The following is a 26556-nucleotide window of genomic DNA, read 5'->3' as shown; positions in this document are numbered from 1 at the left end:
GGAGATAGAGCTGGAGACCCAGGCTAGAGAGGAGGCTGAGTCTAAGGGGAAGGATTGGCGACCGGTGCAGTCTCAGCCGGTAGCCAAGCGGGCTAAGCCCGCTGATTCGAGATCAGGGAGCCAGAGGGGCCGCGCTTGTGGCAAGTGCGGCAAGATCCACGATGGGGTGTGCAGAGCAGGGTCTTGCAACAAATGTGGCAAGGAGGGGCATATAGCCAAGGACTACCCCAAGCGGTTTCCAGTATGTTTTCACTGCAACCAGACCGGACACCGGAAGGTAGAGTGTCCGTAGCTGCGGGGATCAGCACATGGAGCATTTCAGGGATCTTCCCCTTCTGCCATCAGAGCTACTGAGAGTCAGCCAGTGAAGGCCGAGGCACTGAAGGCACGAGGGAGAGCCTTTCAGTTGACTGCGGAAGAGGTCCGCGCAGCGCCCGATGTCGTGGCTAGTATGTATTCTTTCGTATATTTACTTTGTTTTGAGATATTGTGCTTATATTATGTTATGCATAGGTACTTTTCTTGTGAATTCTATACCTGCCTTGGTGTTATTTGACTCGGGTGCGAGTCGGTCTTTTGTATCTTTGGCTTTTAGTCAACACATCAGTGTTAGTCGTGAGGCGTTGAGTCGACCTATGAGAGTTTCCATAGCTGACGAGAGGGTGGTATATGCCACAGAGGTGATCCGAGGGTGCGTACTCGAAATTTTCGGTGCTGAGTTCCCAATTGATTTAGTTCCTATTGCGATGGGTGGTGTATGTGTCATTGTGGGCATGGACTGGTTGAGCAGATTTGGAGCGGTTATCGACTGCGAGCGTCAGCTGGTGACCATACGAGACCCTAGTGGGGGAGTTCTTACGGTGTACGGTGAGGTTACACGTTCTAGCTCAGCATTTTTTTCGGCCGCTAGAGTGAGACAGTGTCTACAGCAGGGATGTAAGGGCTTTGTAGCGTATGTGACGGATACGCGGGTTAATTCAGAGAGACCGAGGTCAGTTGATGAGGTTCTGATAGTGCGTGAGTTCCCGGACGTATTTCCAGAGGAGTTACCGGGCGTACCTCCCGTGAGGCAAGTAGAGTTTAGTATCGATTTGGTTCCGGGGGCCACGCCTATTGCCAAGGTACCCTATTGCCTTGCACCTTCAGAGATGTAGGAGTTATCCTCACAGCTTCAGGAGTTGCTGGGAAAGGGGTTTATTCGGCCGAGTAGCTCGCCGTGGGGAGCGCCTATCCTTTTTGTCAAGAAAAAGGATGGTTCATACCGGATGTGCATTGATTACCGGGAGTTGAACAAGCTGACGGTCAAAAACCGTTACCCGTTGCCGAGGATCGATGATTTGTTCGATCAGTTTCAGGGAGCATCTTGGTTCTCCAAGATCGATTTGAGGTCTGAATATCATCAGGTAAGGGTGCAAGATGAGGACATCCAGAAGACAGCGTTCAGGACGCGTTATGGGCATTACGAGTTTGTGGTGATGCCTTTCGGACTCACCAATGCCCCGACAGTGTTCATGGACCTCATGAACAGAGTGTGCAGGCCGATGTTGGATCGGTCAGTGATCATATTCATCGACGACATTTTGGTGTAATCGAGATCTAGAGAGTAGCATGAGGAGCATTTGAGGGAGATCCTCGGAGTTCTGAGATCGGAGAGGCTTTATGCCAAATTCTCCAAGTGTGATTTCTGGTTACGAGAGGTCCAGTTCCTAGGGCATCTCGTTAACCAGAAAGGGATATTAGTCGACCCGGCCAAAGTTGAGGCAGTGATGAGTTGGGAGGTGCCAAGGTCACCCTTCGAGATCAAGAGTTTCTTAGGGTTGGCAGGCTATTATCGGAGATTTATCAGGGATTTCTCCAAAATCGCAGTGCCACTCACCAGGTTGACCCAGAAGGGTGTCGCTTTTTCATGGGGGCCCGAGAAGCAGGCCTCCTTCGAGACACTTCGCCAAAGGTTATGCGAAGCCCCGGTTTTAGCCCTACCAGAGGGAATGGAGGACTTTGTGGTGTATAGTGATGCGTCGATCTTAGGGTTAGGAGCGGTGCTGATGCAGAGAGGGCATGTAATAGCATACGCATCGAGGCAGTTGAAGCCTCATGAGACGAGGTATCCCACCCACGATCTTGAGTTGGGGGCAGTGGTGTTCGCCCTCAAGATCTGGCGTCACGACCTGTACGGGGTTCGGTGTACGATACACACGGACCACAAAAGCTTGAAGTACTTGATGGATCAGCCCAACCTGAATATGCACCAGAGGAGATGGTTAGATGTGGTAAAGGATTATGATTGTGAGATCCTGTACCACCCGGGCAAGGCTAATGTCGTATTCGATGCACTGAGCCGCATGGCGGAGGGCGCCCCATTGCGAGATATATGTTTGAGATTGACCGTGATGGCTCTGGTGTTGGACACCATTCGTGGGGCACAAGTTGAGGCCGTGAGATTAGAGAACCAGAAGAGAGAGCGAGTTGTCGGGTTGATGTCGGATTTCGTTACCGATAGTCGGGGGCTTATGACATTTCAGGGTCGTATTTGGGTATCGTTTGTGGGCGAGACGCATACCATTTTGTTTGAAGAGGCTCATCGATCGAAGTTTTCAATTCATCCTGGGGCCACTAAGATGTATTTAGACCTGAAGAGGGAGTATTGGTGGCCCTGTATGAAGAGGGATGTCGCGTGGTTTGTTGAGAGGTGCTTAACCTGTCGTAGGGTTAAGGCCGAGCACCAGAGACCGCATGGTAAGTTGCAGCCGTTGGAGGTTCCCGAGTGGAAGTGGGAACAAATTACCATGGATTTTATCACCAAATTGCCAAGAACTCCTATGGGAGTCAATGCAATTTAGGTGATTGTGGACAAGTTGACAAAGAGCGCCCACTTCCTTGCTATCAGTGAGAGCTCTTCCGCAGAAAAGTTGGCAGAGATGTACATGAGGGAAGTGCCGATCTTGATTATCTCAGACCGGAATGTGCGTTTCACTTCCAGATTCTGGAAGAAATTTCATGAGGAACTGGGTACTAGGTTGCACTTTAGTACCGCATACCACCCCCAGACTGACGAACAAAGCGAATGGACGATTCGGACGCTTGAGGATATGCTCCGGGCATGTGTGTTAGATTTCGGTGGGAGTTGGGACACGTATTTGCCCTTAGCAGAGTTTTCTTACAACAACACCCATCATTCGAGCATTGGTATGCCACTCTTTGAGTTGTTGTATGGGAGAAGGTGTCGGACCCCCATTTGTTGGGGGGAGGTCGGGCAGCGTGTTATGGGTAGTACCGAGATCGTGCATCAGACGACTGAGCAGATACAGCAGGTCAGGCAGAGGTTATTGACCGCTCAGAGTCGTCAGAAGAGTTATGCGAACAGGTGCTGGTCCAAGCTCAAGTTCCAGGCCGGCGACCTTGTGCTCCTGAAGGTCTCTCCTTGGAAAGGAGTGATCCGATTCAGGAAGAGGGGCAAGTTGGGGCCCCGATATATCGGTCCTTTTCGAGTGATCGCGAGGGTAGGCAGGGTAGCCTACCGGTTGAAGCTACCTATAGAGATAGGTCAGATCCATGACACTTTCCACGTGTCGCAGTTGCGAAAATGTATAGCCGATGAGTCGGCAGTGGTACCATTGGAGAATATTCAGGTGGATGCGAGCCTGAATTTTGTTGAGAGACCGGTGGTAATCAAGGATCGGAAGATCAAGGTTTTGAGGAACAAGGAAGTACCTTTGGTTTTGGTTTAGTGGCAATATCGGAAGGGGTCCGAGATGACTTGGGAGACAGAGTCGGAGATGCGAGGGCAGCATCCAGAGTTGTTCGAGGAATGAGACTTCGGGGGAGAATTCTGGTTCTAGTGGGGGAGAATTATAACACCTCGAGATTCAGGTACATTTCTTTCATCCTTGTTCTTTGTTATTTAGTCATGTTTAGTCCTTAAGTGGAAGGTATAGCAAGTGAGTACGCTGGACATACCAGAGGGGTACGTTGCGCGTACTCATGCGCTTAAATTGGATGCGGTGTCACCAAGGTACGCTGGGCGTACCCAGAGTTACACCGGGCGTACCTGGCCCAGATGCAAAAACCCTAATCCATCTTGTGCACTATTTAAAGGGTACTAAGGCTCATTTCTTAGCCTCCATATCAGTGAGTGGAACCCTAAAAGAGAGCCCCCATCGTCCTTAGTGTGTGAGAGTGTTGATTGGAGCTTTTTGTGCTTTGGTGACTTAGTGAAGGAGAAGGAAAGGAGCTCTTGGAAGCTAAAGCTTGAGGTGCCATTTTGGATCTGAGATCTACAGAGAAAAGGGCTACACTTGGAGGTATAAAGTTCAAAACTTTCCTCTTCTTTTGGTTGTTGTTGCATGTGCCATTTCTAGGGCTAAAAACCCCAAAGGTGGAGACTTTATGAGTGTAAAGTGCTCCATGGTCCGAGATCTATCCCTTTTCAGTGGTATTAGTGATTTAGAACCATAAAGTTTCCATCTTGGATGTTAGTTTGAGGTCATGCTTGTGTAATAAGCCTTCTAGAGTTAAAGGATGGAACATTGAGAGAGTTGGTGACTTATCTAGCCATGCAAAGGCTCAAAGTCATCAACCTTATGGATTAAGAGGCTTAGATGTGGTCAGATCTAAAATTTGGACATGGGTCTTAACTGTTTAAGACCTTAAGAGCTAAGGGGATGAAGCAAGAGAGTACGCCGGACATAATGCCAGTACGCGCCGCGTACTGGGTGGCATTCCCCGATTCTGAGATGCAGCCGAGTACGCTCAACGTACACATCTGGTACGCGCAGCGTAACCCGGAAAGTTAACTTTTGGTTGACTTTTAGGGTATGGTCTATTATGGGGCTTTTGAGTTATGAGAGGGGTAAAATGGTCTTTTACCCTTCTGAGAGTGTCATAAGAGAGCATAGTCTAGCCCGTGAGAATTATATTAAATAGAGTATTTATTTCATATGATTAGGCGGAGGCTAGGCCAGCGTTTACAAAGTCATAGATTTACCGAGATACCCGAGGTGAGTCTTCTCACTCTACTTTACCTAGTGTGGTAACAGAGTTATGTGACAGAGTACGATAGAATTATATGTCAGTGTATTTGCATGTTATTAATGTGTTGTGATTTATTGTGATATGTGATATGCATGATTCAGAGTTACAGAGTTGGGACTTTCGGGTCCCTAGAGTTAGGGCCAGAGGGCCCACGGAGAGTTGGGGCTGGAGGGCCCCACTGAGACACATTGACCAGGGGGTCAACAGAGTTACAGCCTCGAGTGGCTATTATGTGTTAGAGTGGTATTTTGGGGAACTCACTAAGCTTATGCTTACAGTGTTACGTGTTATGTGTTTCAGGTACCAGTGATGACCGCGGGAAGGTGCCGGCTTGATTCATACACACACATGGGATTTTACTTATTTGATCTTGGGAGATATTTGTGAAACAAAATACATGATACTATGACATTTTATGAATGAACGAATTTGTGAAATTATGTTTGAAAATGTGAAAAATTGTTTTAATTTTTACGGCGTTACATGACTAATAGCTCCTACTTAAAATAAATGGCCATTTTACCCTTCGCCAATTGAGCCAAGACTCAGGCCCAATTCTTGATCCAAAAGCCCAAATTTATTTAAGACCAATCATTGGTCCAATTTTCCAAATTGGGCCCACACTCCTTTTTGGGCCTTATCCTAAGGTCCAAAACATCACTTGGCCCAAAAAGCTCATACTCAGATAATCCAACAAATGCCCAAAAATGGCGCGTTCCCTAGTATGCCCAGCGTACATATGTGTACGTCCAGCGTACTAGGGCACGCCCTAGTACGCTTAGCGTACTTACATGTACGCTCATCGTACACCTCCTACCCCAAAATTTACCATTTTACCACTTGGGATTTTGTAACGCCCGTTTTTCTAGGCTAGGCATTCATAATGATGTAATAGTCTAGGTCAACCTTTGTAAGTCGTTTTGAAGTAATAAGAATGAATTATGCGAATTTATGTGTTTTATACTTAATTATTATGATTTAAAAAATTAAGGATAAAAAATAAGCGCCAAATGTTATATATACCCGATATCAATGAAGAAAGTTTTAGAGGTCGAAACAAGGATTCTGGAGATATAAAGAATACCGAAATCAGAGTTATAACGAAGAAGTTATGACCTGACGAAGTTTCGTGACAAAGCCGACACGACGTTATATAATGTAAAAAAGTGAGTTTACGATAAAGTGCTTTGTAGCATTAGCAATCTAAATAAAAGTCATAGTATATGTTAAACCGAGAGTGTGCATAAAAGACTGTCCAAATCAAACTTCGTATAAGGAAGTTATGAATTTTCTAAGATTTGGCATAGTAGTATGCAGTCCGGAATTCGAATTAAATATCAAGTGATTTTTAGCCGACACAACCTAAACGAGAATTGAAGATCTTGTCGATAGTAGTTCAATGGTAAAAAGACAGACATAAATGGACGTCGGATGAAGAAGTTATGAATTTTAACAGACTTTTCCTGTCCCGGCCTGTTAAAATATAACTTTAAAAAAAATTCAAAATTTGCCGACGGAGTCTAAACGAAATTTGTAGAGCACAGTCTTACCTATGCATGAATATAAAGAGCATCGAAAACAGAGCTCGTATGCGAGAGTTATGAATTTTTGAATTTTGAGGCACAAACTCCGAGGCTGGAAGCACGCCAAGCGTACTAAGGGGTACGCTAAGTGTATTGATGTACACCCAGTGTACGAAATTTGTACGCCAAGCGTACTTATATTTGCCCGGTCCATAATTACCCACGACACACCCTTCGCATGCTTGACACATTGATGAACACGTCCGAAGTAATCCACTCCTACGCCCAGCGTACGTGAGTACGCCCAACATAGAGCCTTGTAAGGCAGTATGCCCCACGTACCTGAAGATTACTCCCCGTGTAATGCAAGGCTTCGGCCACTATATATAAAGAGCGAGACCTCCCGATCTTTGTTTAAAACATTTCTATCTTTCCACCCTCTACTTTCTTGTAAGTTACAATAAAAACCCTAGAAGCCTAGGGAACCACCCTAACACCCGAAGCAAGCCCCGGAGCACCCGAAGACCCCGAGAAAATAATCTTTTCAGTTGAAACTCTGCCCGCACAAAGCCCGGTTTTTTAGCAAACCTCCCAGTTTCATCAAAAAAATATTATTTGAAAGGGCGAAGTGTTGTCCAGTCACCATCTTATCAGGTGAGTGTGCAGTCACTTTCATCTTAGACATAGATATGAAGTATTTTCTATAAAATACGTTTTATGCGTATATATATTGTTTGTTTATTTGAGATGGGTGTTGAATGAATGTTTTATATAGGTTTTAAATTGTATATGTATTTTTATCTACAAATATGTTGGATAAAACATGGGTGGATGAAATAGTTGATATGTGATAAAATGATGAGAGGCCTCGATGTTGTTGTTGTTCCATTCATCTAGCGGAGTATAGATGACGACCACGGACCTTTCTAGACGGTTCAGTTGAACGCTAGCAGACTCGCAACCTGTAGGTGTTTGTGAACGATGTGTTCATTAGTGTACAACATCCCTCTCATGGTTGCCTTACGAATATATGTGGCTGAGGAATCCCCTTAGTAGTATCGTCCATCCCGATGATGATCCTTAGGCTAGGTCCCTTGTATAGGTGTTTAGGGACGTAAAGTGAGGATAACGGGAACGGGTAATCAGGGTTATTGTTGGTTGATGAAATTAATGAACATATTGTTGGTTGATGAAATTAATAAATTTATTTATTGTGGGTTGAAAACCATATATGCTCACCAGGCTCCCAACCTGTATGTGTGTGTGTGTGCGTGTTTGTGTTTGTGTGTTGGGTTTTATTTAAAGTCGTCTTCCCAAAAATGCTAAAAACAATAACTAAAGCAATAAAACTTGAAAATTAATAAAACCATTTTATATCCACCAAGGAGAATTTTTCAATCATGGAAAGATTTCAACCATAAAAAGGAAAAGATTACAACCTTTTAAGTCGTCTTCCCAACATGTATGTGTGTGTGTGTGTGCGTGTTTGTGTTTGTGTGTTGGGTTTTATTTAAAATCATCTTCCCAAAAACGCTAAAAACAATAACAAAAGCAATAAAACTTGAAAATTAATAAAACCATTTTATATCCACCAAGGAGATTTTTTCAATCATGGAAAGATTTCAACCATAGAAAGGAAAAGATTACAACCTTTGAAGTCTATGATTCTCGCGGGAGATTGGAAGTTGATGAAGTGTGGCATAAGACTAAAAATAGAGGCCCGTTATGTGTATCCACCAAGCAAGGATAAATCACTTCAAGATGTTAGTCTTCACTTGTAGTTTGTTCTTATTATGCCTTAGAGAACTTATACCACATAAGCCTTCAAAATAGAAGCGACAAAAAGACTCTAAACCACACAGCATTTGCAACAGATATGAGGGGGAAGAGAGCACAATGCTCTTGGTATTAAAAGAGAGAAAGATAAGAAAAAAAATAAATCTAATAAAGCCTCTTATTTCTCTTTATATACTTACACATATGTACAATTGGACCATACCTTCCACAAGTCAAAGCATAGCAATGTAAGGAAGTATGGGTGAGAAAGACTTTTCTTCACAAGAAATCTCTTGTCTTCTTTCTTACCCACGATATGGAGAAGAAAGAGAAATAGTTTTTTTTTCTTTTATTCCTTTTAATTTTATAACATATGCATCTTTTATATAAATAAACTAACTTTATATAAATGGACTCCACTATGTCCAAAAAGATGTATACAACATATAAATTTATACCTTATGATTTACAAGTTATTTTTCTCACTAGAAAATATTATTTCCATAAAAAATAATTTCCTAATTAAATTCAAGTGTTGATAGTAGTTATTAGTAACCAAATTCTAATAAATAACCAATTAGTGATAACTTGCTATTAGGTGTGACTTTATAGGATCATATGTCATTAGCAAAGATCATTCTATAATGATTCAGGGAATATATATCTTTCAATATATATATATATATATATATATATATATATATATATATATATATATATATATATATACATATATGTGTGTGTATACACACACACACACTACCTGATTCATGAGATCCATGAAGGTTGCAAGTGCGATGGTTAACCCAAAAGGCATAACCAAAAATTCAAAATGCCCATATGTCGTCGGAAATGACGTCTTCTCAATATCTTCATCTCTCACATTTAGTTGAAGATAAGTAGAGCTAAAACCAATCTTAGAGAAAAAAAAAAATTGGACCATTGCAATTCATTAAAGAGGTCATTGATTGAAGGGTGTGGATATTGGTTGCTTATAGTCACTTCATTGAGATTAGGATAGTCAATGCACATTATTATTGAACCATATTCTTCTTTACGAATAAGATAGAGGAGCCCAAAGGTAAGGTACTTGGTCGAACGAGGCCTTATCCATTAGTTATTGAAATTGAGTCATCAAATCCTTCAATTGTTTAGCTAATGATATGGTTGTTTTGCAATATATATGTTTCCCGAAATCAATAAATATATAATTTAAACGTGATGTTGTGATGGTAATTGTTAGGTGCATAAAATGCACCTCTTTCTCATGTTTGTTTCATGTTTATTTCATGCATTGCATTGAGATAAATTTTGCATACATTTAATAAACTTAGGAAAATTTTGATGATCCATCAATTTTCGCATCTTTTGTGGGTATTTCAGGGCCATTTGAAGATTAATTCATGTAGTCAAAAGGAAGATCTATGTGAAGTTTCATAATTTTTGGGGCAAAGTTAGAGAAGTTGGAAAATCAAGTTTTGGGCATTTCTCAAATTAAAACACAACCCATGTTTTATTTCTTCAAACCATTATGTGGGTGTGTTTCTTGGAAAATCAGCAGAAGATGTGCATTGCACGGTCAAGCTTTCACAAGAGCAATTCATTACATGACCATGTTTTAAAAAATGCAGCCAAATTTGAGAAATGTAGTTTGGTCTAGAGACTAGTTATAGAAATGTACTTTTATCATTACATAACCATGTTTTGGACAAGCCAATCATTAGATGGGTTGTGTAATTGAATTTTGGAAGTTTTCGGTTCCCTTTATCCGATTAAACTTCTCTTTGTGTCCATTTCAGAGATAACTTTGATCGTAGACTTTAGAGAGGCGATTTTCGAAGAATTTATTATCAAGTATCACTTTGGAAACACTTTTACTTTGAATTTTTAAGTTTAATTTGAGACTTTAATTTGTTAAATTTGTCTTTCAAACTAGTCATGTATGGCTAGTTCTTCTTTCATTTCCGGTTACTAAATTCTAGAGTACTTGTTTTTTTGTATTATGATGTGATGCCAATTTATGTTTTATCTAGTAGTATATTATTTGTTCTTCATCATATGTTTGATTCATACTCTTTTTAGTTAAGGAATTGATTTATAGGTTGAGTTATTCATATTATTCAAATTATAAAATTCATACATGTTATGTAGTTTGGAAATGTTAACAAACACTTAATTTGTTTTGAATGAATCAAAGATTGCATACCTTTACATTCCTGAGAACATGAGGAATATTGGGTTTTTTTGGTAATAATTGCATGAAACATAAAGTCATTTATGGTTTGGTTTAAGAACTTGTTTAACTAGATTATTAAGATGAAGCTTAAGTTATAGAACTTATTTTAGTTAAGAAATTTAGGTAATTATAAAATGTTAGAGCATACAAATATGTTAGTACCAGTTTAGATAAAATGAAACTTGATATTACATCACATTCAACAACAAGTGCTTAATCATTATTTTTTTTTTTTTTTTTTGTCATTTGTTTATGAAATTTCATTTAAAATCAACAAACCCTTTTTTAATGGTTAATGTTGTGTCTTGCCAAAAAAATGGTTAAATAATTAACTCTTGTTCCAGTGGTTCGACTCAACTTACTGTGTACTATTTCTTAGTATATTGTAGCAGCGATTTTCATATTAGTATTACTCTTTTTATTTGTTGGCTTTGACACCCAAACAATAGTCTTGGAAAATAATTGAGAAAAACGTTGGGAAAATCCTAGGCCACATCAATGTCACTCATTGTTTTCTTGTGTTTATTGACATCCAGTATATAACCTAAGTGATATTGACACCCCCTACGCCAAACAATTTTTCTTCTTTGGGCACATTTATAACACTTGTAGCTAATCTTCTTTTGTATTTATAAATGGTGATTGGGTTTTCCTCATTAGATTTTAGTCTCACCATCTTCTTACTGAAAAAAATTATTCTTTATAAGTACCTAACCAATCCATTCCCAAAATTACATTGAATCCTTCAAGCTATATAGGAATGGGATTCACATGAGATTTAAATCCAATAAGCTCTACTATTCCATTACGATAATCCTTTCTAGTAGTAATCTTTTTCCCATCGACTATTTATACAAGTACACCTGCTTCTAAATAACTTAAGGGGACATTAAATTTACTACCAAAGCTACTGGACACATAATAATATATTGCTCTGGAACCAAATAGAATAGAAACAAACCTATAGTTAAACAAAAGTTTACCTAAGATAGCATGTGTGGTCTTCCAGGCCTTAACATCAGTTATTTCCAAATATCGATCCTTAGCTTTTAGAGGATCTTTCTTCATGCTTTTGTCATATTTCTTCTATTCTTCGTATAGTTCATTGTTGTATGACCAATTTCTTGTAAACTATAACAACTTGAACCCTTTCAACATGAATTCATGTAATGCATTTTCTCTACACTTATGAAAAATGATGTCTTCAGTTGCTCTAGTTTGTGAATTGCCACCTTTATTTCTATAATTAACTAATTTTTTCTTATTTTCATGAAAACATTTGCTTCTTCAATTTCCCTCGTTCTTTTGTTTTTTTGGCTCCTTTGTTTTTCATTGTGTCTCCTTTAATAACACTTTCCAATTTCCCTCTCTTTTCCATCACCACGTCAAGGTTGGTAGCTTCACCCAGGACACATGATAATTGCATGGTAGTCAACATATTGGTTCACTTTCGTCTTTTCACATGACACCAATATTCTTGCAAAACTCATCACGTTAAGGAACTACATATTGTATTTTGTGATGGTCAAGTTATCTTTCATCAATCCAAAGAAATCTTCCTCTAGTTGTTGAATCTCTTCCGCCATGCAAAATTGCTCTTTAAGCTTCTCCAAGAAATCATCCCACGCTACTAGAAGATTGCTTGAGCTTAGTTCATCATAACTCGGGGGTTAGCATCCATTAAATTCCTTGTAGGAAAATCCTTTCTTCACTACCTCTTATTTCCTTGGATAAGTCTTTGATGCTGGTTCATTCTCCATACTATGAAAAGTTACTCCAAAATTCCATCCAATTACTTCATTCACCCATTAGCTTGATTTTTTCCTATCATTCTCTTCACATCCTCATTGATTTTATCTTCATGCATCTCAATCATTCTCTGAGATCTTCTAAATATTTTCATCTTAGTGTGAAATAATCACCTCTACAATTTTTCCAAAATTTTCAACTAGTGTTGGTGTCGATTGGACCTCACTGTTGTCATATACAACATTTTTTTAACCATTTGAACACGATTAATATTTATGTTCATTGTTTGTGAGGATTTCCATATATCAATGATTACGTAATAATAAATTATTTGAAAATATAAAAATATAGAATCATACATCATAACCTAATGTTATACCACTTACTTCTTTAATCCTTATTCAGCATTATGGTTTAAGTCTAAATAGTACTTTAAGCACCTAGTGCATATATGCTCAGATACCAATTGACTCGCAAGTGCTATTTTAAATTAACATTTTCAAAACGAAAGTTATAATAACAAAAGTGTTTAATTTGTGATATTTGGTCCCAAAAATTATGTTAGAACAAATTTGCTAAATCTAAGGATGTATGAAGCAATACAAATCAAAAGTTAAGTACAAGAGTCTTTACATATTAAATGGTCTTCTAATTTCAATGCTAAATCTACATTCCTTCTTCCCAAGTCCTCTAATTCGAGTCTATGTCAAAAATACACATGTTATGCTTAAAATTTTAGGGCAAATTGCAAAAAGGTCACACTATATTACCAAAAAAATTCAATTCTGACAACGTGTTATTTGTTTTCGCAATTATATCATTGTATTTATAATTTTGTTGCAATATCAACCAAATGACCGGTTCTATGTGTTCTCCCGGTAAACACTTTTCCCAAATTGCAATAAAGTCACTATGTTTAACAAAATTGCGATTTTGACACTATGTTTTTTCTCAATTATGTCACTATATTTACAATTTTTGTTGCAATATCAGCCAAATGACCGATTACCATCAATTTAGCACATTACTAAATAAATGACATGACAATATTGTGACGTGGAAGCCACCTCACATCTCTAAGTGTCGCAAAGCATTTTATTAAATGCACCTGACTCCATACATCCAACATTGCATGCACGAAAGAAAATTCAGTCTAATTTATGGTCGCGGCGCAACCCTCTATAGTGTGCGGGACAGCGAGGCAAAAACCTCCCTATAAAAGGAGGGTCGCCCTCTTTATTTCTTTCCACCAATTCTTCTAACTCTATCTCTCTCTCTCTCTCTCTATATATATATATATATATATATCTCGAGATTTCGGACTGTTGTGATTCGAATTCTCATTTTGTAATCTAGTTTGAGAAGCTTTGGAGGTTTCGAAAGGATAACTAAAGAAAGGAAGTAAACCTCGAAGTTTTGCTCGCAACTATTCAGACCTCATAAAAATGATAAAGTTACACCTACTTTATCTAACCTACTTAGTTGTTTCAAGAATATCCATCTGAGTTATCACACTATACTATGTGTGGCAATATATGTACGTTGTATGTTAGAATGTGAGGGCTGTTGGAATAGAGTTACATGAATGGACTAATTCACATGTATTCTTGAAACAACTAAGTAGGTTAGATAAGAGTAAGTGTAACTTACTCTATTTGATAAGGTCAAAATAGTCATGAGTAGAACTTCAATGTTTACTTTCTTTCCTTAGTTATCCTTCTGAAATCTCCAAAGCTTCACTAACTAGATTACAGAACGATAAGTCGAATCACAATTGACAAAAATTGAGAGAGAGAGAGAGAGAGAGAGAGAGAGAGAGTTGGAAGAATTGGTGGAAATTATAATAAGTAACAAAAGCAGATCTTAAACATCCCATTACAAGCTAACGAAACACCCAACCTTTATAAACAAATATTTCCGTTTTCAAGCGGTACACTATTTTTGTTACTTAATGTTTAGAAATATGTTTTGCTTTTTTTTTTTTTTTTTGTATATTATAAATATAATTTCGTTAAAATTCAGTTCAGAACATCGATCATTGAGCTCAAACCAATGTTATGGAAACCAAACTCTCTTAAATCAATTGCTTCTTTTGGAGATGTCAATAGGGCTCGGCCAACTTCGTGTATTGACCAAATAGGGTTAGAAACTAAAGACACGACTGAGTCATAACACATGGGTGTTTTCTTTCCATGTGAGAATATGCATGTAGTGCTTGGCTCTTTAAAAAACCTTCTAATTACGGCTAAACAATATGCAATACATACATGCATCGTTGTTTTTCTCTAAATGAAAAAACAAGATAAAAGATAAAGTGGGTTACGTTGCGTCTAAAATTTTCATTACCGGTTTCAAGATTTTTTCAAAAACAATGGGTGACTACATGTAGTTGAAGAGTCTCGATGTTTATAATTAAAATATTTCCGCTAGTTAAAACTTCAAACTTGTACCTCATCGGTCATTCCAACAAGTCTAGGTTTATCGGTCAAAATTTAACGTAACACGATATTATCACAACTATTAATCATTGTTGATTACTATAAACTTATTTTAACAAGGCAATTAAGTTAAAACATCAATTGATGGAAGTTGATTTATCGAGTATGCACGAATTGATATTAAAAGTCGAGAGCCTTCATTAGTCAAATCTAAAGATTCAAAAATATATGATAACATGATATATATTATCACAAATAATTAAATATTAATCACGGTTAGGTACTACGTTCGTACTTAATCTTAGAGGCTTTTCTTTCCTTTGAGCTAATCAACCCTATGCAACCACTTATTGTATCACTTTATTTGGTATAAAGAGCAATAATTAACGGCCCAACATAGAGGTAAAAGATATATATATATATATATATATATATATATATATATATATATATATATATATATATATATATATATATATATATATATATATATATATATATATATATATATATATATATATATAGAGAGAGAGAGAGAGAGAGAGAGACAGAGAGAGAGGTAAAAGATCAAATAAGAATCAAAAAAGATTAAGAACCCTAAGAACTATTATTTTAGCTTATAATTATTTGTAATTTATGACATACATGTTTACAAGACATTTTTGTCAATTATTTATTAAAAGTAAATAACGGTATAATCGTAAATAAATACAAATCTTAGTCCATTTTAATAAACATAAAACACCAGGGGCATGGCAGTAAATATTATGAAATCAAAACTAGGGGTGGCAATCATCGATTCAACCCGTAACCCGATAGTGACCCAATAGGAAAATAAACGGATTTGGGTTGTGATTTTTGACCCGCCAACCCACTAACCTGCCAACCCGTTTATTTCATGGGTTGGATTGAGTTATCTGTTTAGGTTCGCGGGTCAACTCGCCAACCCGATATCAATGACAAAATCAAATGACAATGCATGTTTAAGTGAAAAGATCAAAAGTTATGAATTTAGATTTTTTTCGCGGGTCAACTCGCCAACCCGATATCAATGACAAAACCAATTGTTTTACATTTGATTATATATATATATATATATATATATATATATATATATATATATATATATATATATATATATATCGAATTTGATATCAATGTTAAGAAGATAAAAAGTTATGAATTTAGATTTTTTTTCGATAAAAAATAAATTCTAAAACTTGAAAATATAATGGTTTTAAGGTTTAAAATGGTTTCTTATTATATATATATATATATATATATATATATATATATATATATATATATATATATATATATATATATATATATATATAGGTTCAGGTTCATTTGAAACCATTTTAATTTTGTGAGACCGTGAGATCAAATCTAAAAATAATTTTAAAATGCAAAATAAATGAAAAAATCCAAAAATTCTTTTTTTAAATATTATTATCGGAACTTGAATTAACTAAAAAAAATTTAAAAAAAAATTTTAAAAAAATAAAAATAATTCCGTTTTTTTTTTGAAAAATACGTGAAATATTCTAAATAGAATATTACACTGACATATTCTAAAAAATAATTTTAAAATGCAAAATAAATGGAAAAATCTAAAAATTCTTTTTTTAAATATTATTTTCGGAACTTGAATTAACTAAAAAAAATAAAAATAAATAAATAAATAAAAATTCTATTTTTTTTTTAAAATACGTGAAATATTCTAAATAGAATATTACATTGTACATATTCTAAAAATAATTTTAAAATGCAAAATAAATGGAAAAATCAAAAAATTCTTTTTTTAAATATTATTTTCGGAACATGAATTAACTAAAAAAAATAAAATAAATAAAAAAATGCGTCTCACGGTCTCATAAAATATAGGTGGTCTCAAATGAACCTAACCCTATATATATATATATATATATATATATATATATATATATATATATATATATATATATATATATATATATATATATATATATATATATATATATATAATTTGTTTTCATATATGCATTTATAAAACAATAATAAGTTATAAAAAATAAATAAATAGTAATTTTTATTTGTCATTAGTATATCTATTCTATTTGATTTTTTGTTGTTCTATACGTGTGACATATTTCAATTTCTAAAATCCTATTTCCTTGAATCATTTCAATTCTATCTAAACTATTAAGCGACCAAAGAGACCTTAACATCACGTGCACAAATTTAAATTAAATAGTTTTTATACCTCCCAATTTTTTCATATTAACTAGTAGGATGTTGGCACGGTACAATAAATATATTAATCTTATATTTTCGACATAGTTTTTTTAATGTTCTCTTATATGAGAGTCGTCTCTATAATTTTGCTATTGGACAATAACCATCTATGTAATTTTTTGAAAATTTAGAGATAGTTTATATAATTTTGCTTTTAGATAGGGACGATTTCTCTAATTGTATGAAAAACAAAAAAAACATTGTGAAATATATGGATCATTTCTTTAAATGTGCTAATAGGAAGGGGTCATTTCTATAGTTTTATGAATCATAGGAACTATGTTTGTAAATTTTCTCTTAGGCATGGACCATTTCTATTTTCTACCGCTTTGCGAGAATCATTTATGTAAAACAATTATGTGTAAGGACATTTTCTGTAAATTAGAGAGATTTTTTGTAATTTGTTTTTTACATAGGAACATTTTTATAATTTTCCATTAAAATAGGGACCGTTTTATAAGTTATAGGAACCATTTTTGTAATAAATACCAAAAAAAAAAAAAAAAAAAAAAAGGTCTTAACAGAGTTTAGGTAAATATCCCAACAAATATAACGATGCATAAAATTTGTAAATTTTGTTTCTATTTAACATAATTTCTGGCTCCCTACTCCCTAGTATGCAATGATTATCAGTTCGAAGTGGATGTGAAAGAATCTGTCGTTAATTTAATATGTAAATATCTTTTTATTCGTGTAAAGACTTATTGCATTACAGAATAAGTCTAAGATTTAATCCAAAAATCTTTGACTTCCTCACCATAATAAATATTCGTTCGGTTTATTGTTTCCCAGCCATCAAACATGAAGTTTATTTCTAAGGTATGTTCAAAACAATTACATCATTATGCAGAGAACATTATCAAATTAATGATTTCATATATTATTCTTTAAAAGGTATGCTATCAACATTATCACATCTGATTTTATTAATATTTATTTTTCTGCTTATATTATATTTTTTTATGTATTACAAACAACATATGAATATATTACTTGTTATAAAATAAGTTAAATAGCACAGAATGTTTTATTTAATAAGATCTTAAACTTTGAATCGAAAACACAAATTGAATTTTTAAACCAATGTTTCTTTTTTTTTTTTTTATTTGCAGAATTTCACTGTTAATGAAAAATTCACGAGTTAGTTTCTGTTTATGATTAGTTCTACAGTTTTACGTCATCATTTCTAATTAATTGTTTTTGGAGAATTTATAAATTGATATGTTGACATCTTGCACATATTTATATTTATAAATTATTTTCCTTTTTCAGCGGCAATAATCTTTTTATAACTTTCAAAACTTCAACTATATATATTTTTATTTTTTAAAAAATAAAATATTTTGTGATTATTTCCGTTCCCTTCAATTTGATTCCACATCAGAATGAGAATGCTATATAATAAACAAATAAAAGAAATACATTACCATTTAACTACCATGCAGGACATTATATTGATACAAAGTGTAGAATCACTCAAAAATCATGCCAAAATTTTTGCAAATAAATATAGCATTTATACAACATAAAGAGACATAACAAGTAAATTATACACATTTTCAAGGGAATCATGATCCCATGAAGAAAAGAAAACAGCTTTAAAAATAACAAAAAATAGTAGTCTCTCCAAGATATGTGGAGTTTTTTTTTTCTCATGGGGTCAGGAATCTTTATCCTACAACCGCAAACATAATATAATCCTACAGCTTGTGATTTTTAAGTTTTAAGTGGTTGTGTTGTGTTAGATGATTGCTAAATTCTTCATTGCATCTAACTTTTCTATTTTACCATTTGATATTCCCCCGTTTTCTTCAGCTTTAGAAACATTTGTTTGAGTGGAGCACAGGCTCCCTTCAAAGTAGGTTGAGTATGGAAATTCTTCTCCGCATCGCTTTTTCCATCCTACAAAAGAAATAGCAACATACTTCTATGATTATAGCATTCTACTTTCTTTCTTTTTTTTGTTGTTAAGGCTTGTGTTCTGAAAAACCTACTCAACTATAGTAGTAGCATTGTGCTTTCAATTTTTTCTTATTTGGGGATTGAAAAATTCAATGAAAGTATGTTTGCTAATTCTTGCATTTAAATATCAAGATAGTTAAGGAAAAAACAAAAAAAGGCTTACTCAGAGCAGCATCTCGATCATCAAAAGTAGACACCAAAATCTTGTGAACTGCAACACAGTCTTTGAGTTTCCATTCTTTCACGGCTCCAAGTGATCCGTTACTGATTCAGGGGTAAAACAGACATTCAAGCATGTGCGAGTGTTTGCATACATTATAAAAAAATAAAAATAAAAAAAAAAAAAAAAAAAAAGTTATCATGGATTACTATAATGACTCTCATTCAAGTTAAATAAGAAAGTCGCCTGATAAATTAAATTTAATCCTGATTTTATTTAATGTAGGCTTACCTTGAAATGGGGGAGTTATTGAGTGATTCTTGGATCAAAGTGATTGCTTCTGCCTTTTTGTTTGGTTCTAAACAATACATCATTTCACCTACAGCTGCTCTGTGCATCAATGAATCTACAAAATCACCAACAAACAAACTCTCTTAATTAATACAGAAAAAGACAAACATGTATTATCTAATTATATATATATATATATATATATATATATATATATATATATATATGTCTTTAAAGAATCAGGTGAGCAGGATTTTTTTATAACAAATGTTAGTTACCTTTATGTTGCTCAAGGAAAACAGTATTTGCCTCCATTAGAGATTTACCATGCAGCTGACTAGAAAGAAAAAAAAAAAAGACAAAAAATATTTAATAAGAAGAAGAAATGACTTATAGAAACAAGACAAGGGAGCATGAATTATAGAAATAACCTGAAACTTGGTCTTTCTGCTTCTAATACGCCAGAAATAAGTTTTTCAGAATCAGTAGTGGGAACAGGCCTTGATGCGACTTTATGGAAGAATCTTATCTGTGAAAGTGAAACCCACAATTTTAATGAAAATTTTATGAAGCAAAACAAAATATAAGACATACCAAGCAGCGATGAGTGTCTGGATTTTCAGCATCTAGCTGTACCAAGTGCTTCAAAGCCTTCACAAAATAGAAAAGCCATTAAAAAGTTCAAACCACAACCCAAATATATATAAATAAATCCTAATAATATTGTATCACAATTCACAAATATTATATTAGAGTTTACCTGTAGGGCAAGCAAGATCTTTTGCTTTCTGATATTAACTTCAAAAGAAAGCAGATGTGTCTCCAAGTGATCAGGTGAATGCTTCTGAAGAAGTTTCAGATACTTTCCACCTTCCATTAAAGGATCTTCAACCTAGTAAGTTCATATACAAAACCTTATATCAATATACATATATAATATTTTAATATGAACAAATGATATTAGTAAAAACCTGCAATAATTTCTCTCCATTTGGATCCGGATCAACCGTCTTAACATTTCTTTTCCCATACTTGGAAACACCAACATTAGCTTCCTCGTTCTTCACTTCCGCCTCCTGAACAACCCATTAAAATATATATATATATATATGTCATTCACAAGGGCAAAACCGTAAAATCACACAAAAATGAAAATATACCTTTTTTGCCCTTGCTTCAGCCTTCCTCTGTTTTTGCCTCATTTTCTTCTTTTGTGAAGCAGGCATTTTTGCCAGCTCATCATCTTCTTCAGTTGATGATGTCGGAGGAGAATCATACAACTTGATATAACATCTGCATAACAACAATAACTAAAACTTTAGGTACAAGAAGTTTTTTAAAAATTAAAAAAAAAAAATGAATTAATTTGATTGACCTTATAGCTCCAGCAGCTGCCTTGCGAAAATAAGCATGAGCATGAAGACGATCTTGGAATCTTAGCATTTCAATATAAGCACGAAGAGTCATTTTTCTTAAACAATAAGAATGGAAATCAAATTGGTCTTCTGTTATATCTGCATAATGTTTCTCAACACCCAAAAACTTTTTTAATGCACGTCCAACCTCATTTTGCCTCAAATAACTTTCTCCAGAAGCAAGTTCGTACCTTTCAATTTTTTTTTTTTATTATCAAAAATACATTTTATTAGAAAGGTAAAAGATATAAACTTCAGCATAAAGTTTGTAACAAGGACTAACCACATGCATTGCATGTCATGAAGATTATTATGTTGATCACCATCTTTTGTGAAGAGTACAGCTGTCTTTTCCGCAAGTGAAACCTGTGAAAACATCATGTGAAAAGTTAGAAAAAAAAATAATAATAAAGACTAAAAATAAATAACTAAATAAAATATATTTGGATTTTGGACCTGATCAGCCTGAAGCATTCTTTTAACACATTGACTATTTACATAACGATCTGCAAGATCCATGCATCTAGCTTCATCTGCCAATGCAGCTGCAGCTGCAAAGTCTCCAGCATGCTTTAGAATCTTACTCTGTACAAAAAAAAAATGTCAATAGTCATGATTCCGATTATTATAATCACTAAAACTTTTTCTCTCACATAAAATGTAAATGAATCTGTTTAATTAAGCAGACCTTGACAGAGTATAAATCAATAACTGTTGGAGTATGTTGCATGGCTTCCTCAATTTTCGCAAGCGCCACATCATACTGACCCCGTCTGTCATAATGCTGCATTACAACCACATAAGAATAAGAATATGAAATTTTATAAAAGTCAAAACAGATTTATTGTAGAAACAAACCTGAGCCAAATAAAATAATGTCCACATAAGCGTTGAAGGTGGCTCTTTTTCTGACTTTCCAGGGTACCCACCTGTCTTTTTAAGTGATTCTTCCAAACCAAGCACCAATTTTTCAAGTATATTAGCCTGTAAAAAAGGTGAATAATATATGTCAGAAATAACAATGCAAGAAAGTATTGAAATTTAAAACCTTTATAGAGGCACAAACCTTGCCAGGATGATCATACAGAGGAGAGAGGTCAGAAAACAGTGATGGGACTCCCTGCATTTGTCATTAATAGGAGTATAAATTTACATAAAAAAAAAAAAAGAAAGATGATAATTCATAAAAGGAATAGATATTAAAAAGAAGCAAAGTATGAGTACCTTTGTTAAGAGAGGCCTGATATAACTATCTGCTGCATCACGAAACTTTTCAGCAACAAGAAAATCTAGTGGGATCCTCTAAAAGAAAATGTTGTGAGTTAGATAATCTAATTGGAATAAAAGTAGAGATGTTTTAAATTTTTTTAATCACCTTAACAGCAGAAGACCAGGTGTATTGTTCCCCAAGAGATTTATAGAGAGCATCCAACTTATCTATTTCGTCAGAGGAATATTCACCAGTCTTCGAGTGTAGTCCAACACATTTTTGTAATCCTTCATAGTATCTTAATAAAAAAGGATCAAATTAATTTTGGATTTTTACAAATTTAATGAAGTAATAGGAATATTGAAGTCTACTTGTAGTTGTCAGGATTCATTGTAAGCAGCACCCTGTACAACTTTTCACCTTCCTCAAAAGAATTGAGCTTCACAAGGAGAGAAACTTCCTCTTCCTTGTAGGATAATCTATCAACCTATTATAAGTTATAACAAAGAATATATTATTATCAAATGAAGCCAAGTCATTATTATACAAATACAAAGTACGTATAAAATAAACTTACAATCTTCAACTCTTTTTTTCTCAACTCCTTTAGAGCTTTCTCTAGAAGCCCACATTCCTCCAATAAAGATATCTGGACAATAGAAAATTATAACAAGATAAGTAAGGCTCATTTTTATGAAGATAGCATTATTATTTATCACAAATATTACCTTGTATAACAGCATTTCCCCATGCTCACAACGTTCGTTTTCTGGAGGATAATCATCCTCAAGAGTTCCTTCATATGCTTCCAGGATATCAATTGCTTTCGATGCACTTGTAAAACATCCATAAAGAAGTTACAAAATTTACACTTTACTAATAATAACATGAAAGCTTATAATACAATGTTACTGACTTTTAGAACTCACAATTTAATAATCAAAAGAGAGTTAATATTCATACAACCAACTTATAGATGTGAATCTATGCATAGCTAGTTTATATAAGAATGCCTCTTTTAACACTGTGTGATGTAAATACTAATAATAATAGCAAAAGTTCAAATAAAAATATACCTAAGTGTTTACATAATATTTACAGAATCATCCATAAGGACAGAGAAAGACACAGGGCATAAGCAAGAAACTTTTACAGGCATACACTGATCATATAAATAATAAAAAGATTGTAAAAGTTAAACGTTTTAATTACATTATTTTTTTGAAAAAAGACAAAATCCCACAACTTACTTTGAGTTTAAATGATGAGAAACTGCAAAACCAATCCAATTCATCCGATGATTAGGTTTCAAAGTCAGCAATTGCTGTCTAGTTTCAACAAAACCTGCCAAATCACGCATTTGTGCCTAAAATCGGGTGGGAAAAAGGCACCATTACACAATTGTATCAGTGAAAATCTTACATAGATAATAACTCCTTTCATTGTAAGGATATATATATATATATATATATATATATATATATATATATATATATATATTATAGTATAGAATATAGATACCTGTAAAAGTGATAGGTCTCTAAGTATTTCAATGTTGTCAGGATCTATCCTCAGAGCATTCCTATAACATTTTATTGCCTCTCTGTACTCCCTGTCTGACCGATAGAGAAGACCATAGACATGCCAACAAACATGGCTTTTCAAGTCATTCTACAATTGAGTAAGTGAATAAACATTATGACAATGTAACTGATATAAAAAAAAAAAAATTTCAAATAAAAATACTCAAAAGTTTAATTTAGAAGTTATCCAACCTTCAATCCCAGGCGTACAAGCTCATATGCTTCTGGCTTTCGGTCCATGCAGTTCAATGTTAATCCCTTCATTGAAAGAGTTTCTATTGACAAGAAAAGTAATAAAGATGAGAACCAATTTAGAGGTCAAGAGTGTTATTCAATAATGAACACAGCTCACAAACCTCCATGATCTGGGAACTTCTTCAAGATAGCATCTGCAGCCTTTATCCCCTTTTTATACTGTTTTGTTTCATATGATTTCTGCCAAATAGACAATCAACAGAGCATGCATCATTTCCCCAGTAAACAACTCAATACATAGACAACAGTTCTGGTTTCAAAAGGATAACAAAACAATGCAATGTAAAATGTGATTAATAGTGGTTAACACCAGTGAGTTGTGATAGGATCAAAGATTATCCTAAATAATATCAAGATGAATTTGTATAACCTAGAACTACATGAGGGTTATTTATTGAGAATAAATTAAGGGTTGAGATAAGGTATAGGGAAATCAATATGGTTTTAAACAAGAGAGATCATCGATAATAAGACAGCTTATGAGAAGACAAAGGGGGCATGAAACTGACATCAACATATCTTTAAGGATGTAGAAAAGATGCAGGATATTGTGCATTCAGGCTTCATTTTTGTAGAAATGCTTTCATTTAGATTAGTTTTGTACTCGATCAATATAGGTCAAGGGCACATCAAAAAAGTCAATAGCTAATTAGTCTCACCAAGAGTCTAATGTCCTTAGACAAAAAAATTAAACAATGATAGGAGAGGAAGAGGTCTGAAAACTTAAAACAGGAAAAGTATTGGAGGGAGATTTGAGGGCATTGAACATCCAATGAGTTGATGTTATATAGAAGTACATGATGTTCTCATTGACATTAAACAATTAGGGTTCACTTCTTAGTGTTTTCTTTTTGAGTTCTACTGTTTTAGATTTCTTCTATGGTCATTTTTAACCTACCCCTAACTAGTTTGGGAGAAAAGGCTTGTTCTGTACAATGCATTCAGATTTTGAGGTTTGGTAGTGCTTCTGAAACGAAACCACTAGTCCAGTTAGCTAGCTGCACAATAAACTGTTTCCAGTATATTGTAAGAAACTTCACCACGATGACTCCAGCTGTTACATAATCTTTGCGGATAAACTATAGCACCTGATCCCAACTCAGTCGTATTTCACTGGACTTCCAAGTGACATTAACCTTAAGTTTTCATCGACAAAAAAGTAACAAAATCTCCACAATTCATTCAATGTGATAAACCAAAACACATTAGTAATCAATGAAACCAACATCCAGCCATTCTCCTGAACCGAAAGCTAATCAAGATTACAGAAAAATCGTATGTTTACGTTAATTCGAGACACATACTTAAGAATTTACAATTTACGATCCAAAATCTTCACAATACAAGCCTAACCAGACAACAATACAATTTTTTTCATGCACATAAAGATAACTAGGGTTTTAAAGAGTGGGGAGGAAGATATTACGAATTGGCAAAGTTATTAAACTCATTAAGATTGTAGAGCTTACGACGATGAGCTTGAAGAGGTTAGCCTCTTTAGGAGGAAGCGAAGCGCCCATTGTTTGTGTTGCAGATTAGACGATTTGTAGAGAGAGAAAGTATGTATAGAGAATGAGAGTAGAGAGAGATTTGATAGTTTTTGAGGGTTTATAAGGCGACGTGTGATGTGAAAGAGATGGGGTGAAAGGGGTGACTGGTGGCGTTTATCTTCTGCAACCCTACTCACAAAAGAAAGTTAAAGGGAGCGGAGGTGCAAAGGGTGCGTTTATAATTTCCGCTTCTTAAAGGGTGTATTTGTAAGTTCCGTTGTGTTTGTAATTTCTATTTAGAGTAAAATAATTTAATTAAGTGGTGTTTTGTCGGTGATTGTAATGCTATCAAATATTTTAGATTATTGGGATTGGGATTTACTCAAGCACCAAAACAAATGTTAGGGTGGACAATACAATGCATATGAAGCTGGGGAAAGGGTTTCATGGAGGGCATTTCTATCAGAAACAAAGGTTCTTTTGTTTCAAGAAATAAGAGAGACAGAATTATAGATCGATTATTTTAGACTTTAAACGATTAGTTTAAAAAGCCTATAAATAAAAATCCAATCTTTCTTTTCTTTAATATATAAAATAATTAACTCTTTCAAAATTCTAGCAACAGAAAATAGATTCATCAAGCTCATAATTTGTGTCTAACTAATATGTATCTAACATTGCGTTTTCAACTTCATCAAATTTGTGTATCATTCTCGTTAATGGCAACAATTTCTCAAGCTACATTACTTATTTTTTAAGATAACATAAGTTCAAGTGGACCAATGAATATAACTCATGTTCAAAAAGGCCGTGAAACTACACATGATTGTCTAGTGAATTATTACTTTGTTGCAAATCATGTATTTGGTGTTGAGGTGTTCATAAGAAGTTTCCATATGCAAAGACAATTACTCTTACGAATATTTGATGATATCGAAACACACGATCTATTGTTTAGATTAACTCATGATGCTAGGATCCAAAGAAGTTTTACTCCATTGCATATATGCAATGTGTCAATTAACATATTGGACAATTCATGAAGTGCATGATGAGTATTTGAATATTTTTGAAAGAACAAGTATATAAAACTGCTATGAAAATATTATTCCATTGCATGAAAAAAATTTATTTGTGTAAAATCAACTTTGCGTGACATA

General features: G+C 34.6%; 1 protein-coding gene across 1 annotated transcript; it reads right to left on the bottom strand.

The window, feature by feature from the left end:
* Nucleotides 1–18499: 18499 nt before the first annotated feature.
* On the bottom strand, nt 18500–25605 carry LOC145045807 (N-terminal acetyltransferase A complex auxiliary subunit NAA15-like). The gene is made up of 25 exons (XM_078994121.1): nt 25376–25605; nt 24008–24086; nt 23844–23926; nt 23590–23739; nt 23319–23434; nt 22797–22902; nt 22646–22717; nt 22440–22555; nt 22234–22366; nt 22083–22160; nt 21925–21978; nt 21717–21842; nt 21547–21642; nt 21315–21443; nt 21142–21224; nt 20819–21049; nt 20604–20736; nt 20415–20519; nt 20204–20335; nt 20038–20094; nt 19875–19972; nt 19722–19780; nt 19444–19558; nt 19156–19256; nt 18500–18932 (listed from the first exon to the last, which is right to left on the bottom strand). The coding sequence occupies exons 1-25, from the start codon at nt 25424–25426 to the stop codon at nt 18772–18774; spliced, it is 2664 nt and encodes an 887-aa protein (XP_078850247.1). The 5' UTR covers nt 25427–25605; the 3' UTR covers nt 18500–18771.
* Nucleotides 25606–26556: the final 951 nt, after the last annotated feature.

The sequence above is a fragment of the Lactuca saligna genome, chromosome 5 (assembly GCF_052625555.1).
Source record: "Lactuca saligna cultivar CGN05327 chromosome 5, ASM5262555v1, whole genome shotgun sequence".
NCBI lineage: Eukaryota > Viridiplantae > Streptophyta > Magnoliopsida > Asterales > Asteraceae > Lactuca > Lactuca saligna.
The sequence above is the reverse complement of the archived record's forward strand: the minus strand, read 5'-3'. Positions and strand labels throughout refer to the sequence as shown.